At 37.9% G+C, this 15,815-nt stretch overlaps 1 protein-coding gene across 1 annotated transcript; it reads left to right on the forward strand.

Moving 5' to 3' along the window:
- The first annotated feature begins 207 nt into the window (after nt 1-207).
- RAB4A (RAB4A, member RAS oncogene family) lies at nt 208-14,939 on the forward strand. Its single transcript, XM_035899690.1, has 8 exons — nt 208-343; nt 5,128-5,208; nt 5,997-6,111; nt 7,477-7,539; nt 8,777-8,931; nt 9,846-9,941; nt 11,848-12,008; nt 13,342-14,939. The coding sequence occupies exons 1-7, from the start codon at nt 208-210 to the stop codon at nt 11,961-11,963; spliced, it is 762 nt and encodes a 253-aa protein (XP_035755583.1). The 3' UTR covers nt 11,964-12,008; nt 13,342-14,939.
- Nucleotides 14,940-15,815: the final 876 nt, after the last annotated feature.

Genomic DNA, 15,815 nt, shown 5'->3' on the forward strand with positions numbered 1-15,815 from the left:
CAGTGGCCTCTCTGTAGATAATTACCATGTTAACAACACATGCATGCTTTCTCCTGCTTCCCAGTGCAAAATGTACACGGTTTTGTGTTATGGTAAATATAGGTTGACTTAAAAATTGCTTACCTTTATAACAGGTAAATGCAAAGCAAGCTTTGGATTTTAAATGATAGAAGGATAGAAGAAAGGTTGTACTACCTTTGAGTAAACATGACATGTAAGATTCCAGTCAAGAAGTCTCTTCAGTCCCTACTTCCCGGTGTTTTCTCTACCAGTGTCTACTACATGAGTTCATCAGTCTCTGTCATTGTCAGAGAATGCATGGTGTTTCTGTCCATACCAAATGGTATTCCTTTTTGTTCTGGACAATTTGATTAATTCTTTTCTCCCCCCCTCCCCTTATCTGATGGTCTCCACATTTGTCACCCCAGCCTCCAGTTTATTTCAAATTTGATTTTATTGCTTAGGGGCATAGCTCTCTTGCTTGTAAGGAAGCAGATCTTCCCTCTTTCAAGCGTTGATTATGCAGGTTGGAATAGAGCCAGTTTTATCTGTTCTACCTGTTTATCTTGTTCAACTGTTAGTGCCAGAGAAAGGAGTAAGCAGGGAGAATGGCTCCTCTTTTCTCTCATTTAGAGGCAGCATATGCCAGTAGGAATGCTTCAGAGTACTCTTTCCTTATGCAGACTGCTGCAAAATAGATGTCTAACTACCAGAAGAGCCTTTTTCATGGTGTAAATGAGAGGGTTTCCAAAGGGTCAGCATTAGTGAATATAAGTTCTACTCTTTACCGAGGAGTTGGAAGAAGACCAAACTGAGATTGAGGATGTAATTCTGTCTTTTTTATTTTTTTTTTCCCTTCTGTATTAGCAATTTAATTCTCATTACATTTTAAAGACTAAGCTGCAATAGCTGTTGAATTATTTCTTCTGCTGGAGTAAACTTCACTCAAAGGAGGAGGTTTGATGTCTGGGGGTGGTTTCCACATCAACCATCTGTTTTTGCTGGTACTTGAGTCAAAGCCCACAGTTGTTTCCTTTCTCCTTTCCCCTCAGCTACCCCCTCCCCCCCCTACCTTGTAGTTTAGCAGCTGGTGCATTTTTGGGGTGGAGCCACAGCTTTACTCCTTTTCACCTATGCTAGAAAATAAGTTTTGTTCCCTGTATCCCCTATCCCGTTTGGGATCAGGTGGTGCATGTAGCTCGCAGAGAGGAGTGATTCTTTATATTGCCTTATTTCCTTAAACAGCCATGCTATGCTATCTTTCATCTCTTTATGCTTTCTCTAGTGTATGTCTTGTAACCCTTGTTCCTTTTGGCATAGAGTTCAGTTTTCTTCCTCAGTTCTTTCTTTATAATGATGATCTTATTTACAGGCAAAGTACTTTCACTTTTCTAGACCTTTTCAGTAGCCAACATGGTAGCAGGCATTTGTAACATCTGAATGATGGTGCTTTTCAGCTTTTCCATGAAGGAGGAACAACAGAATTCAAAAGAAAAACTTCTCTAGGGTGACAGCCTTGGCAGCTAACTGGAATGTTGAAGCTCAGAGCTGCTTTGTCAATCGAGCAACAACAAAAAAAAAAAAAAGTCTAGGCAATGAAATGAAGTGACTTAACTCCTCTGGGAAGAGGACACCAAAAAGAAAACTAGAGCAATTAAGCAGTAGTGCAAACAGTAGAATATGTGTTGCATTTGGTGAAATTGCAAAGAATTAATATATAAAAATTTCTCCCAAATGTGAGTACACAGTAATGTTACAGTTGGGCTAAAAGAAGCTATCTGTCCAATCTCAATCAGTTTCTGTACGGTGCTAGATTTTTAGATATATCTGTACAGTTCAAAGAGAAGATCTTTCATGTCCTAAATCAAGCAATAAAAAAAGCTATAAACATGTAATTGATGTGGTTCCTATTATCGTACAGAATGACATGAAAGAAGTTCCAGAATAACAAAATGCAAAATGTTCCCCTTGTTCTTACTTGGTATTACCTAACTCATTAATATTCTAGGCTGTGAACTTAAAAACTTGTTAAATATGGATATTTGTGACTTTTGGTATCAGTGAATCCTTTTTCTTTGCAGTTGATTAAATGTGCAAAGTATTCCACTTTTCCCAAAACACATTATCCAGTGCTTGCAGATAAACTGTTAACGTAAGTCTGAAAGCCCTTTGCTATTTTGAGCAATTTACATAAAACTGGAGTTTAAACTGATAGAAGCACAGTTACATTTGTGAATGTAACTTCAAAGTGTCATTTACTCTGCAAGTCTACATGTGTTTGGAAACACTGCTGCCTTCTTTAGTGCAGACAAGTTTTGATTTTTTTGTTATAAGGCTTTGATGTTTCCATTCTGTGGTAGAATAAAACACGTTTCTTTTACTTTCATTCTGTAAACAAGTGAATTGTAACTCTAGTTTGAAGTCTCACCTTAGAAAACCTGTTTGCTATTTTCCCAGAAGGAAGTATATCTTTTTGTTGTCTAAGTAATCAGGTGTTGAATCGGCATCTAAATGATTTATTTGTAGGAAAGATTCCCTTTTAAAGTTGTCTGGCACAATAGACTCAATAGGAATTGGCAGCCTATTATAAGTGCTGCTAGAATATGTCATCAGTTTAAAGCCATGAATATAAAATCCCCAAATATCACTCTTGCTTTCAGAGCAAAAAATAAAGCAGCTCAACTTAGAACACCTCAGGAAGAATACGCTGCTGTTCTGAAGCTGTTCCAGATCAGTCCCTGACAGCACACATCGCTGGTTCAGTTTCTCACTGGCCTCCAGCCTGTCTGCACAGAGCGGAGCAGCGTGTTAAATTTGCTGTTCAGCATGGTTTTATGGGTTGCACAAGTATGGCTTCGTGAAACACATTTACCAACCAGTGCTTACAATCACAGAGCAAATCAGTACAGGAATAGAGATCTGGGTGTATTCTTTTCCTGGTTTAGTTTGACAGTAGCAGTTATATGACTGTCGATAATACGAGACTTCCATGGAAAAAAGGAAGGTAGACTTGAATTTTGTAGGTGTTTTTAATATGAAAATCTGACAAACGGCATTCACCAGATACCTAGGAGAACCAGTTTTAACTGGATTTCAGATTTATTTTTTGAAAAACTGCAGAGACCAGAAACAGGTTATTTTAATTGTGACTGTGTCTCAGAACATCTCGCGTTTTGAGGAACTCTCTGAAAGTGGTAAAACCAGTGAGATTACACACACCCACAGTAGTTTAAATATACAAAAAAGTATGCAAGGCAGCTAACTAGTGATATTTGGTCTATAAAAAGAGAAACTTGGCTTTCTTTCAGAGATCAGTTTTTTCTTAACCTAACACTCTGGGGCTATTTGTGATATCTACATTTCATACTAATAGTGAAGATTTGATAGAATGAAGCATTCTCAGCTTCAGCATGCTTTGCAGTTGAGATGACACGAAGGGCCCTTCTTTATGGAAGATAATACACAAAATTTTCCCAACCTGAAGCAAAATCCTTTTTGTAACTCTGTTTTTTCATCCAGAAAGTGTGAGCAGCTGGGTGGGGGCGTGAAGAATGAGATGAGTTTGGAACAGAATGCCTTGAGCATTCAGATGGTCATGTTTGTGAGCAAGAAACAGCAATCTCTTTCTGAGAAGGTTAGAATACAGAATCTATACCAAGCCTGTTACAACATTTGAAACAAGAAAAATCATGCAAAGGTAAAATGTAAAAAAGCAAAAAACCTTACTACCACATTTTAAATATAAATAAAATTTGAAAGACAGGTGAAGGCAAAGGATGGTACACATTCCCAGGACTCATAGCCCTCTGTTTTGCTATTGACTTTTCAACAGTGGGAGTTGTGTTGCTTTTACCGCTGCTATGGGGTGTTTATGATGTACCATAACAAATAACAATTCCTGCATGAAATGGAATGAGCATGTAGATTGTGTGGATGTTAAATTCAATTTGTAAAACTAGAGACTCAAATGAAGTTCTGATAATGTATCACTGTTTTGGCTTGCTTAGCATAGTCCTATTTTTTTTTTTTTAATTCTGCCATCCTCTGAGCCAGTATCTGTATAACCCATTTGACAGCTCTGAATGCTGTTAATGAAATTAATGTTAAGTTTTTATTTTTGTTGATATTGCAAACTTAATCCTTTTCATTGCATTCTTACCTGATGTCTTCTGGATACCTGCTATGTTTATAAGAGAAACTGTACAATAAAGTTGTAAAGATGACCGGAAAAAAGCTGCTGATGATAGAAAAATAAATAGTGAATCTTGCACAAACTGTAAAGGTTTCCTTCATGGCTGTATATTAGGGGGAGCAATTGTAAACTTCCTAATCATGGTTCGACAGTGGCAAGACAAGGATGCTTTCTTCAGTCTTTAGCCAAACTGAAAGCAGATCTGGGGAGGTAGTACTAAAGCATTATATGTAGCTGTTAAAACAATACAAATGGACCATATGTCTTGAATATATGTATTACTAGTGAAGACTGATGTAAATGGCTCATAAATAGGTAATGTGCCAGAAGTACCTGTACCTTAATTTTCTATGTGGAGGAAATGTGAAAGTGGGCATCCTTGAATAAAAGTTACTTCTTGCCTGCAAATTTTGTAGAAAAATATTGTAGTTGTTCCAGCTTTACAAGTATTAAAACAAAGTGTGAATATTAAGCAATTAAAGTAGATAAGTTCAAATGAAGGTGAATAAAATAAAAAAAAACCAAAAATTTTAAAAAGCACAAAACCATATAGGTTGTATAGAAACTACATCTTTATATAGGGCATTTGTACTGACTATAACTAATAGCTTGCTTACCCTTAGAAACAGATTGCTGGAACACGAGCCAACCGTATACCTGTAATTCAGCCTATTTTAACAATTCAAATTCAGCCATTTCTATCTCTTCTTGTCATTCTTGTATCTCCATAAACAAATAGCATTCTTAGCTCTTACTTTGCAACATTGCTATTGAATACATTTAAGAATTATTGTTATTTTGCTAATTTTTTCATATATTCCCTTCTCTTTGAAATAACAGATACTATAGAATAGCTGGCTTCTGTGCTTGGTCTTGTGACAAAAATGTGAGTCCATACTAAAATTTAGCATTTTTTTTCTTCTTTGAATCTTCAGATTTCCTGTTCAAGTTCTTGGTCATAGGAAATGCTGGAACAGGGAAATCCTGTTTACTACACCAATTTATTGAAAAGAAATGTAAGTATATGTCAGCACATCAAGAGTTCTCCATTGGTTTGTACCACAGATGAAGGCTCTGCCTGCATGAGTATCTATTCTTTATATGGAAGTTCCTGTAATTCTCTTATTTGTAAGATGAGGATTTTGGCTGAGAATTATAACATGCATTTAGAAACCTTTGTAAATCTAAGGTGGCTATTATCTTTCTCAACTGAATGGTAATTCACCTTATCTCTTGAGGAATAGCTCTAGGAAAATAATGTGTAATCACTAAGGAACATGGCATGATTCTATGATTGAACTTGAACCATGGCCTTGCTTCTGGTATGGGCAGTTGTATTTTGAGAATCTGTGACATCAACACTGTACATAGAGCAAGTATGTTAACTTTGTACTTCAAAGAAGTGGCTCTTGCTTATTCATGGGCAAGACTGTGTCTTTTTATGTCCTGCTTTTCTGTGAATTTTAATTTTTAATTGAATCAAAGTATTAGGAAACACGGGTAGAAAAAAAAAGTGTACAAAAGTTATCTTGCCGTTTATTAATGTGAACTGGGAATTATTTTATTAAGGCAGGCCTTTCTAATAGTAATTTTGAATTTAGTGAGCTGTTCAAAAATTGTAAGAATGTTTATTTCTGCATGTTGGCAACAGACTTATGAGTGGTACTGAGTTTGATGGCTCAGGAATTAGTTTGTAATTTGAACACTGAGTAGTTTTGTTTATACCTAAATTGGATTATGTAAAAACTAATTATTCACTCTAAATATTCTCCCAATAAGTCTGGTTTTATTTCTTTTTTTGTAGTCAAAGATGACTCAAATCATACTATAGGAGTGGAATTTGGTTCAAAGATCATAAATGTTGGTGGTAAATACGTGAAATTGCAGATATGGGATACAGCAGGACAAGAGAGATTCAGGTACCCTTTTCAATCATTTTATTAAGTGTTTGTTATTAAATTGCTGCTGTGGGTGTTGGGTATTATTTATCCCTGCTTATAAGCAGGCATAGTTTCTTGGTCAGTGGAATTGTTTGTCTGCTTTCATATTATTAACTAGGCCAGATCCTCCAGCTTGGACACAGCAACATAGATCCATTGATTTCAGTAAAGCAATGCTGCCTTGCAGGATCTGAGGTTCTGCCCTTTCTTTCCTCGGGTATTTTCTGTGATAGTTAAGGTATATGAGTAGAATATGTGGCTAAAAGTTTGGGGTTTTAAGTTTTTTGGGGTTTTGACACCAGCCAAACTCAGAAGTTTTTTAACTGTGTGTACAGGGAAAAAAATCGGTTGTCAAGTTCACTTGGCTAAATACACTTCTAGAAAGACCGAGATCTCTTAAGTTTCTTCAAGCAAAAGCAATGTATTTGTCAGCTTAGAACCACCACTCAGTAAAGATCTGGTGTAGTCCTGAGTACATTCACCATCAAAAAGGACATCAGTTTTTTGTATTTTTTGCATGTGGGGTGGGGAAGGGGAGGTTTCTTTGGCTTGAGGGGGGCAGTGGTTAGCAAAGGTGGTAGAAGTGTGAGTAATGGGCAGCAATAATGTCCTCTATTAGACAAGTTCTTTGGATACATCCAAACTAGGTGGAGCTGGGCAGTGCTCTGTAGTCTCTGTTAATGAGATCTCTTCAGTGTCTTGGCCAGATATCCTGGGATACTGAGGAGCTTGGAGGCTCTGTACTTTCAGAGGCTTGTGTAAATTCTGCTCTTTCAAGTTCCAAGTGTTCACAGACTTGCAGGTCCTTTTTCTCCTGTTGCTTTTAATAATCTATCCAGTTCTTTTTATGGCTGATCACACCTCTTAGCAGGTTTTCTTCTCCTTCCTCTACCTTTTGAAGGATGCTTTGTTTTGATTGCCTTGCCTCCTTCTATTCAACTTAAGGAGTCTTAAATTTTTCAATTACAGCTACTTTGCTCATTCTCTCCTCAGTGCTGAGCATTCAAACCTAAGGTCATTATGCTGGTTTCATGCCACAGATACCACTGTCAACTCCCAGTTATGTGTCAGGCCATGTAGAATGATGATATGTGTAGCTTCAGCAGCACACGGGTCATAATGGACTTTGAGAATCCCTGTACAGCTATATTTAATGAAGTGCTTTGTCAAAAGTCTAGTTGTAAATAGTCTGCTGCTGCACAGCTGATAATGTTGTCTAAAACCCACATTTTATTTTAAATATGCAAATGAGAATTCTGTTTCATAATACAGCTTGCATTAAATTAACCCAGATTTGAAACAATTAAGATATTATAGAAATGTACATCCGTAATTCTATTTCAGGTCTGTAACAAGGAGTTACTACAGAGGGGCTGCAGGTGCTTTGCTTGTCTATGATATAACCAGGTAAGGAAGCTACCAACTCTTTTGCTTATGACTACCAGATACAATTAATGCATATTGTACTTATTTACTGTACTTATAGTATTGTACAATATTGTACAATTAGCACTATATTGTGTTAATACATACAGTTAACCCCCCAAAGCACCTAATCCTCTAACGGAGAATGGGCAGGAAGAAAACAAGTATAATAAGTACTTCTCTTTTGGTGCATGTTTAAGTTTTGGAACTTGCTTACATGAGATACTGTGAATGTCACAAATGTAAACAGTCTCAAAGGGTTAGACAAATACATGGGAATTGGCCCGCCAGTAGCTGTTCTAATCATGGTCGACTGCATGCAACCGCTGGCTTGGGAAGCCTTGCAACAGAAACAAGAGCAGACTTCAGCCACTCTTAACTGGGATGGTACACCCCATCCTCCAGAAGCTAGTTCTACCCACACATTCCTTAACTGTAGCCCCAAATTCAGTTCATCTCTGCATCTTTTAATATTTTAATATTATAGGCAGCCAACAGAATTACCATTACACATTTCCACATTTTTTTCCTGGCTACCATGGACTGATACTTGTCAGATAAGTTTCATGTTGGTTAATGACGATTCACTACATGGGTTGCTTTTTGTCCTGCGAGTGGACTGTTCTCCTCTGAGCAGTCTTTGAAACCTGTATTTTGTGTTTAAGGTCAGTTGGACTCATTTGTCAGTCTTGCTGCTTGAAGGCTTTATCTCTGGCCACCAGTGCAATGACTGATGTTGTGTGCAGGGTAACTGCCTGCAATATTGGTCTTGACACAAGTGTGAAAGTTCAGGCAGGCAATTCTCCACAAGCGTAGTAAATTCTTACAGTCCCACCTGAAACTTAAGTATCAGTTGAATTCCATGTTAAACAATAACTCATTCTGTTATCCCAAAATTTCATGCACAAAAGGCTGAAACTAGATTAGTTTTAGCTTTTCACATTAACAGGTTATTTTATAATTGTGTATATTTATTTATATATTGTGTATCAATTAATTTTGCTTTTTAATAACTCTAAGCTTTTAAATAGTTTCATGAAGGAACTTGATACTCTTGCCAGTTCATAGCTGGCATATTGAGATGTGTAGGTGACTTGCCTGACTAGCAGCAATTTGTGGTTTGCCACAAATACAGATTTGCCTCCTGAGTTTTAGCTCAATCATCTAGCGTTCACTAGAAATGAGTGTGTTCTAATAAAGGATGTCATTTTCTATGTAGCCGGGAAACCTACAATGCACTTACTAATTGGTTGACGGATGCAAGAATGTTAGCAAGTCAAAACATTGTGATAATACTGTGTGGAAACAAAAAGGATCTTGATGCAGATCGTGAAGTTACTTTTTTAGAAGCATCCCGGTTTGCACAAGAAAATGGTAAGTAGTTCTAAATCTTCATGTAGCATTCAAAGACGCTTAATATTACTTTTTTTTTTGGTGCGGTTAGGGAGTACTTTGCCCACTGTACCTTGCCAGAGATCTACAGAAAAGAGAATTCTGTCAGCACATGAGGCACAGAGAGAGGACAGTGCCTGCTGTGAGAACTACATGTACTATTTAACTCTCATTGCCAGTGATTCTTCTAGTCACAGCTGCTACTTAAAGAATACCTTCTATGTGGAGATATATGCCCTAGAGAATGTAATACAGCTTCAGGTACTGCCTTGCCTCCAAAGGGCTGAGGAGAAAACGGAGAGCACAATTTCCTAGTTTTCAGCATCTTATAGGTTCTGTAGGTTATAGACAAGGTTGGATGGGGTGTGCTGCAGCTGGAAGCAATGAGTTTTTCTCATCGGAAACTGAGTTCAGTGCATGGCATGGATCCACAGGACTATTACCTGGTCTGTAGTATTCAGAATTTCCAGTCTGAGGGCACATTTCTGCAGCAGCTAAAGCCAGTCTCAGTCTGAGCTGCTGTGCTGTGCTGCAGTCCTGCCACCAGTAAAATATGGTTTTGCTTTTATAAGTCATTATAAATAGTTTTTTCTACAAACTGTGGCTGCTAGGCTGTCCTTTTGTGTATAACTTGATATTAATGGGCAACTATATGAAGTTCTTTGGTTTCATGCACTGTTTTGCATGCACAGCCCAGGTTGTTATCTCTGGATTCCAATTACATTTCAGAGGAGGTTTTTTGTGGTTATGTAATGAAAAGCTAATTTTTCCAGACAGTACTATTTGACAACAGTTGTTCTTAAGAAAATTTTGTTGTTCCTAGCTTTCATGCTTTGAATCATTGTATTAGATATTCCAGGCTTGTTTTGAGATTATTTTTCTGCTGTCAAATGCAGAGCTGATGTTCTTGGAAACAAGTGCACTAACGGGGGAAAACGTTGAAGAGGCCTTTGTACAGTGTGCAAGAAAAATACTCAATAAAATTGAATCAGGTAAATTGAGATTTAGATTTTTAATTTTTTTTTTCCTGAAAAAAAATATTTTTTTTTGTGGTAAAATAACTCGTTTGGTTTATAGCTGCTTCCCATGTTTTAATAGAAATAGATGTCTAAGTCAGATCTGTATATCTAAAAGGGGGGATGGGGGTGAATTATGGATGTTTTTACACGATGTTTACCTTAACAGTCAGCTCTGAGCGGAGGCTGTGCATTCTGTGGGTTGCTGTGTCCTTAAAAACATCACGCCTGACGTTTGACAGTTTAGCAATGCAGAATAAAAACCTAGTGTCAGGGCAGGCATAACTTCTAGTTCTGTTTCTTACATGTAGCAAGAAATACAGTCAAGAGAATTTGAACAATAATACTGAAAACTTTAGGGATGTTTCCTAGCAACTGTGTTTCTCTGAAGTGACCTTCCTGCCTCTCGATGGAAACCATTTTTGCTTTTGCAGATCTAGAAGTATACCAGGAGCTTCTCAGCACAAGTGGGCAGGTTTCTATCAGAGACAGGCTCCTAAGTGTTAGGTGTCATAACAGCTAATTTGCATTCCGTTTTTTTTTTCTTTTATCTTCTAGTTGTTTGATATCTTCAAAGTTTTAAGCATTGGCCATATTGAAAAGTCTAATTACAGATTCTAGTTACACATTTTGAATGCCTAATACATTTTTTTAGATAAAAAAAGAATACGGTATTTTCATAGGAATTTCCTGATTACTGCATCAAATCAATGCCAAATGGCAGCTTTCATTTTAAAGAAACCAACCAACCAAACCAAAAAGCAGAGTATAGCTAGTTTCTCATGGTACTGTAGTTCCATGATGGATTTAAAGAGGCATTACCACAACAGAAGTAAGTCCTGTTTTCTGTGAGCTGTTCTGTTTTCTTTGTGCCAGCACACATGCACTGCATCATAGAACAATTGAGACTAGAAAGAACCTATGGAGGTCTCTAGTTCAGCCTCCTGCTTAAAGCATGTTCAGGTTCCAAGTGAGAGCAAGTTGCCTGGGGCTTGTTAAGGCGCATTTTGAGATGCTGCAGAAAAAGAGATTCCACAGCCCCTCTGGGCAGTGTGTCTCAGCACTAACCAATTGCTGCTACCTACCTAGTCAGTCCCCACAGCCTGTACCAGTGCATGGGCTTTTTCCATCACAGGGCAGAGCTCTGCATGTATAGTTGCTGAGTTTCATGCAGGTCCTGCTGGCCTGTTTCTCTAGGTCAGCCAAGGTCTTTTCTGAATGGCAGCCCTCGAACTATCAACTGATCCCCACAATGTGCTGTCATCTGCTGACTTAGAAGGCACACGTGTGCAATGAACCTGAATTATTCAGAGGGATTCTTTAAAATAAAAAAGAACCACCTAAATGTTTCCAATCTTGACCACTCCACCATACAGCTGTAAGAACATTTCAGAAGACACAGAGTGTGGAGTAGGCAGAAAGGAATAACAGAAATAGGGAAGGCTGAGATAATTGCCTCTGGGAGCAGTGCTTTATGGAATCCTACTGTCAGATCGATCCATTTTTATCTGGCTTGGTATCTACAGTACTTCCATCTCTGCATATTAGTCTCTGAACGCAGGTGGTTTTTAACAGTGTTTGCAGAAAACATTTTTGACGTTTCCTTTGTTAGAAGTAGTTAGTGTGAATCTATTTCTTGTACCAGCCCAACTTGGAGACAAACTGCTTTGTCATTGTAGTCACTGATTAGGGACACGTAGTTGAAATTAGAAGAGAAAACTACACAGGTTTGAAATTGCCTAAAAGTAATCAGAATTGAAATAGATTTCTCCGTAACTAGAGTAGAATGTCATTGTGCATTTTTATCTAATGCTGTCAGTTAAATTGGAATGTATTATTTGCAAGCGATCCATCTTCTCATGACTATTTTGTTTCTTATCAGGAGAATTGGATCCAGAAAGAATGGGCTCAGGTATTCAGTATGGAGATGCTGCCTTGAGACAGCTGAGATCACCACGTAGAGCACAAGCACAGAGTGCTCAAGAATGTGGGTGTTAAAGAAACAAAACACAAAATCCCAAATACTCACTTTAGATACGAAAGGTAAGGTTACAGAAATCTCAGGGTGTTGGGTAAATTGCCAGATTTCTTAAATGAGCTATATCGAGTGCTTGGCCTTTTCTCAGCATAGAATATAGTGAAATAAGGTGCAGTAGAATGGATTTCTTTTTTTTTATACTTTGATTTTTTTCTTCTACCATTTGTCCACTAACACAAGACTAGTGCTCTTACTGAAGTATTTGCAGATATTTGCTTACTCTGAGTAATGCTGTAGAAAACATTGAAAAAATCCGTATTCCTGAAATGCATTATTGCCCTAGTAGTTACTCAATGCACAATGCTACCTTTGACAATGTTAATCATTCGTGTGGTATGAGAATGAGAATTCACAAAATGTATGGTGCAGTATCTTGTCCAAAGCTATTATGTAGTCTTTTCTGAAAATACAAAATTTACAGACTGAGACTTTAAAATTAAATACTGGATTTCAACCTTCCACTTTTTTTTTCCCCACCTAAAACCAGCCCAGAGTGGTTCTGATTCCTGTCTGCTATGAGCAGACACATCAACAAGAGAATAGTATTTGCTGCTCAAGCAGTGTTGTCATCTAAAGTAGCTCCTCCTAGGGCTGTTGCAGCCTATGGAATGGGTGTGCAGCCTTCTAAAGGTCTTCCAAAGACATTCTTCAGAAGAAGTGAGGAACAGATTTTTCCTTTTGGCAGCAGTAGGGGAAGAGACCTAAAAGTCCGTAACCTACTCCCAAGAACAGCTTGGTGGTTAGTCTTTCTTATAAATAGTTGTCCTTAAGACACCTCTCAAGATTCATGGGTTTTTACTTAACTCCTTGCAGTATGTAAGTGGCTGTTAGGACAGTCATTTCTCCCTCACTCAGGGAGGCTAATTAAGGAATTGCTGTGTAGTTAATGATTCTGATATCGTTAATCCTTATTTCTCTAATGCAAGGACAGCGATATCAAATTAAACAAGTACTGCAGGCACAGTTACGGCGTCATTTTTACTGTGTTCATTTTTCATCAGTTTGAGCAGTGCGCACCAGCAGAAGCTTTACAGAACATTAAACAAGGGAGCATGTAATTCTACATCCTCATATGTTGTTCTGTATTCCAGGAGCTTAGTTCCCAATTAGAGCTCGGAATTTTAAATAATGGATAGGAATCCTTGAACTGCTTTTCTCCCATATTTTCCTCCTGTAAAATATCATCCTTCAACTAAGAGGCTTCTGGAAAAGGGCATTAATTTAGTCCAGCTTCGGTACAGCTCTACAGGAGTGAATAATTATTGATAGTCTTTCAGGAGCTGGATTTTCAGATTCATCAAATGCAGATAATTGATGGAGTTCTTGTGTGTGTTACAGCTGTCCTTGCAAGCGGTGTTTGAAGAAACAGAAAAGCTTGAAGGCTATGCAGTTTTTTAAAAGCATCTTTCCTGTATGTACAAACAGAGCAGACCACTGCTGACGGAAGGGTGTACCGTGTGGTGTGGGGCAGGGATGTTCACGTGACACAAAAGTCTGCAGAGCGAACTTGGTAATTAGGTGGACAATATTAAGACTCATACCTGTATGTAAGCATTTTCCATTACCTATTTTTGTTCATTTACCTCTAGTTTAAAGCATTGCTATATACTGTAAATAATGTAACAGTAAATTTACAAAGCATGGTATACTTACGTATGCTGATAGAACGTTGCACTACAAGCAGTTTAATATTTTATTTTTTTATCATATAAACAAATTTAACTGAGGTAGGCTTTGTCATGTTTGTTTGCACAATAGCTTGTATTTATGACCTGAATTATAAAAACACTGGCACTGTCAGTGAGAGATTGTTGGTTTATTTTTTCCTAGTTTGCCACGTTCTAACAAGCTGTTGACATGACTGATTCTCAACATATGGTTAGGACCCGTACTTATGTTTGCTAATATGTCAAGTTGGAAAAGTAATGTTTATTGACATTTACATATCACAGTTCTTAAATAACTTCTGAAGCTCTTTTATCAAACTTCAAAAGTTTTGAAAAAATACTTTTAAGTCTCTCAAATGCCTGTCGACTGACTTGGAATTTTTTTTTTTCTCGGTGCTGATGTTTTGTATAGCACTGGCGTTATGAAGGTGGAATGTATATGTGAACAGAACTGTGCGTCTTCTCTGTGCATTGTAATTCTAGGGTAGGGGCGTGGGCTTATGGAGAATTACCACAGTAGGAGTTGTCCTAACCTCTTATCATAAACGGAGCAATCAGCTGTGGAAATCCAATCTCTGTTGAAGCACACCTGGTGAGGTACAAACTGAACCCAAATGGGTCCTTCTGAAGTATCCTCAATGTATGAATTTTAAAATAATAATTTCTTTTTCTTATACATTCATAAAGTATAATTAAGAACTTGAATTTTAAAATTCGGCCTTCAAATTGCAAGCGTACAGTCTGTCTTGCTGGAGCTCTACCTTTGAACTTCATGTGAGCACACTGTATGTAATGCTGTCCACATCACCCCCAGGAGACTCGTGTGATGGAAGCAAAAACCCAAGCATGCTACTTCTGTAGTTTGATCTTCCCATGAAACTCATCAAGGGGAATTTCAGCCTTGGTACAGGGGTTTTTTTGGGGTGGTTGGGGTTTTTTTTTGGTTTTTTTTTTTTTTTTTTGGGTGCTAAACCATACAATTTAGCCTTTCTTTCCTGCCCTTTTTTTGTTGTGGGGAAGAGACATGGGGCAAGAGGTTAGGAATCTTGTCCTCATTCCTCAACTGGAAACAGAAGAGACTTGCAGAGGGAGGACAGAGCCACAAGCATTGCCTGTCATTTTTAGACACTGATCAGGTAAGAGACCTGTGGCTTTTGGTTTGCCAGATAAGGAGCTGCAGAACTAAGCCAGTGGTTCTGGAGGTAGCTGAATTCAACCAGTTGAGGGGGACAATTTCGTTTGCACTAATGGAGGTAAAAAAAAAAAAAAGACTAATGACATTTTTACTTAATTACATGTAGAACCAGAAGTGGGATGTCTCCTTGGAAGCGCAAATTAACATGAAATAGTTAATTTGATCAGAACCCAGTATTGAAATTCCAAGGTCATACATGCTTTATTATTTTCTATATTTATTTCTTTTCTATTTAAGGATCGCTTGTCAGATGGGTGTTTAAAATTAAACCAGAAAACTGAACTGATGCTGTTACTTTTGAGGGCAGTTAACGTATGAGAGCCAAGCACGAATGCCACACAGAGGTATATCAGCTTTCAGGGAACTGGAATTGAGTTTAAAACTATTCCCTTCGTCCTGGCATTTTTGGTTCAAGTGGTAGGATAGCTCTGAATTGAAAGGAATGAAGTTTGCTTTGTACTTGAAATGCCTAGGTTTAGTTTTCAAAAGGCTTTACATCTTTACATCTCTCTGGTATGTATCTTGTTATATGTAGGATTGGATTTAAGTAACTGGTAACAGTTGTTCCCAAGGAGTGTTCTCTTCCTGGTAAGAGCGTATTTTTTAAGCAGCTTAACTGTGCATTTACCAGAACATCAAAGAACTCCAAAGAAACTTACCTGTCTTAATCCTCACTCTATTTTGGCTTCCACTGCTCAGAAGGGGAAGTAATTACCAGAAGCAAGTCCTGGGAGATAGGTGATGGATGTAGTTGTCTCTTCCACCAGTCCAAATGGCATATTATTAATTGAGATGCATTGTGTTTCTGCCAGGGCTGGGGAGGGAAGGGTGTTGGTTCTGAAACACCAAACCAGTTCTGGAATGCTGGGAAAAGAGATGATTTGGGGCAGCCTGTTTTCCCCCCTGCTTCCTGCAATCTAATCGGGTTTCTTGATACACTGACAAAAGTG

Source organism: Egretta garzetta, unplaced genomic scaffold, assembly GCF_000687185.1.
Source record: "Egretta garzetta isolate BGI_Z169 unplaced genomic scaffold, ASM68718v1 scaffold118, whole genome shotgun sequence".
NCBI lineage: Eukaryota > Metazoa > Chordata > Aves > Pelecaniformes > Ardeidae > Egretta > Egretta garzetta.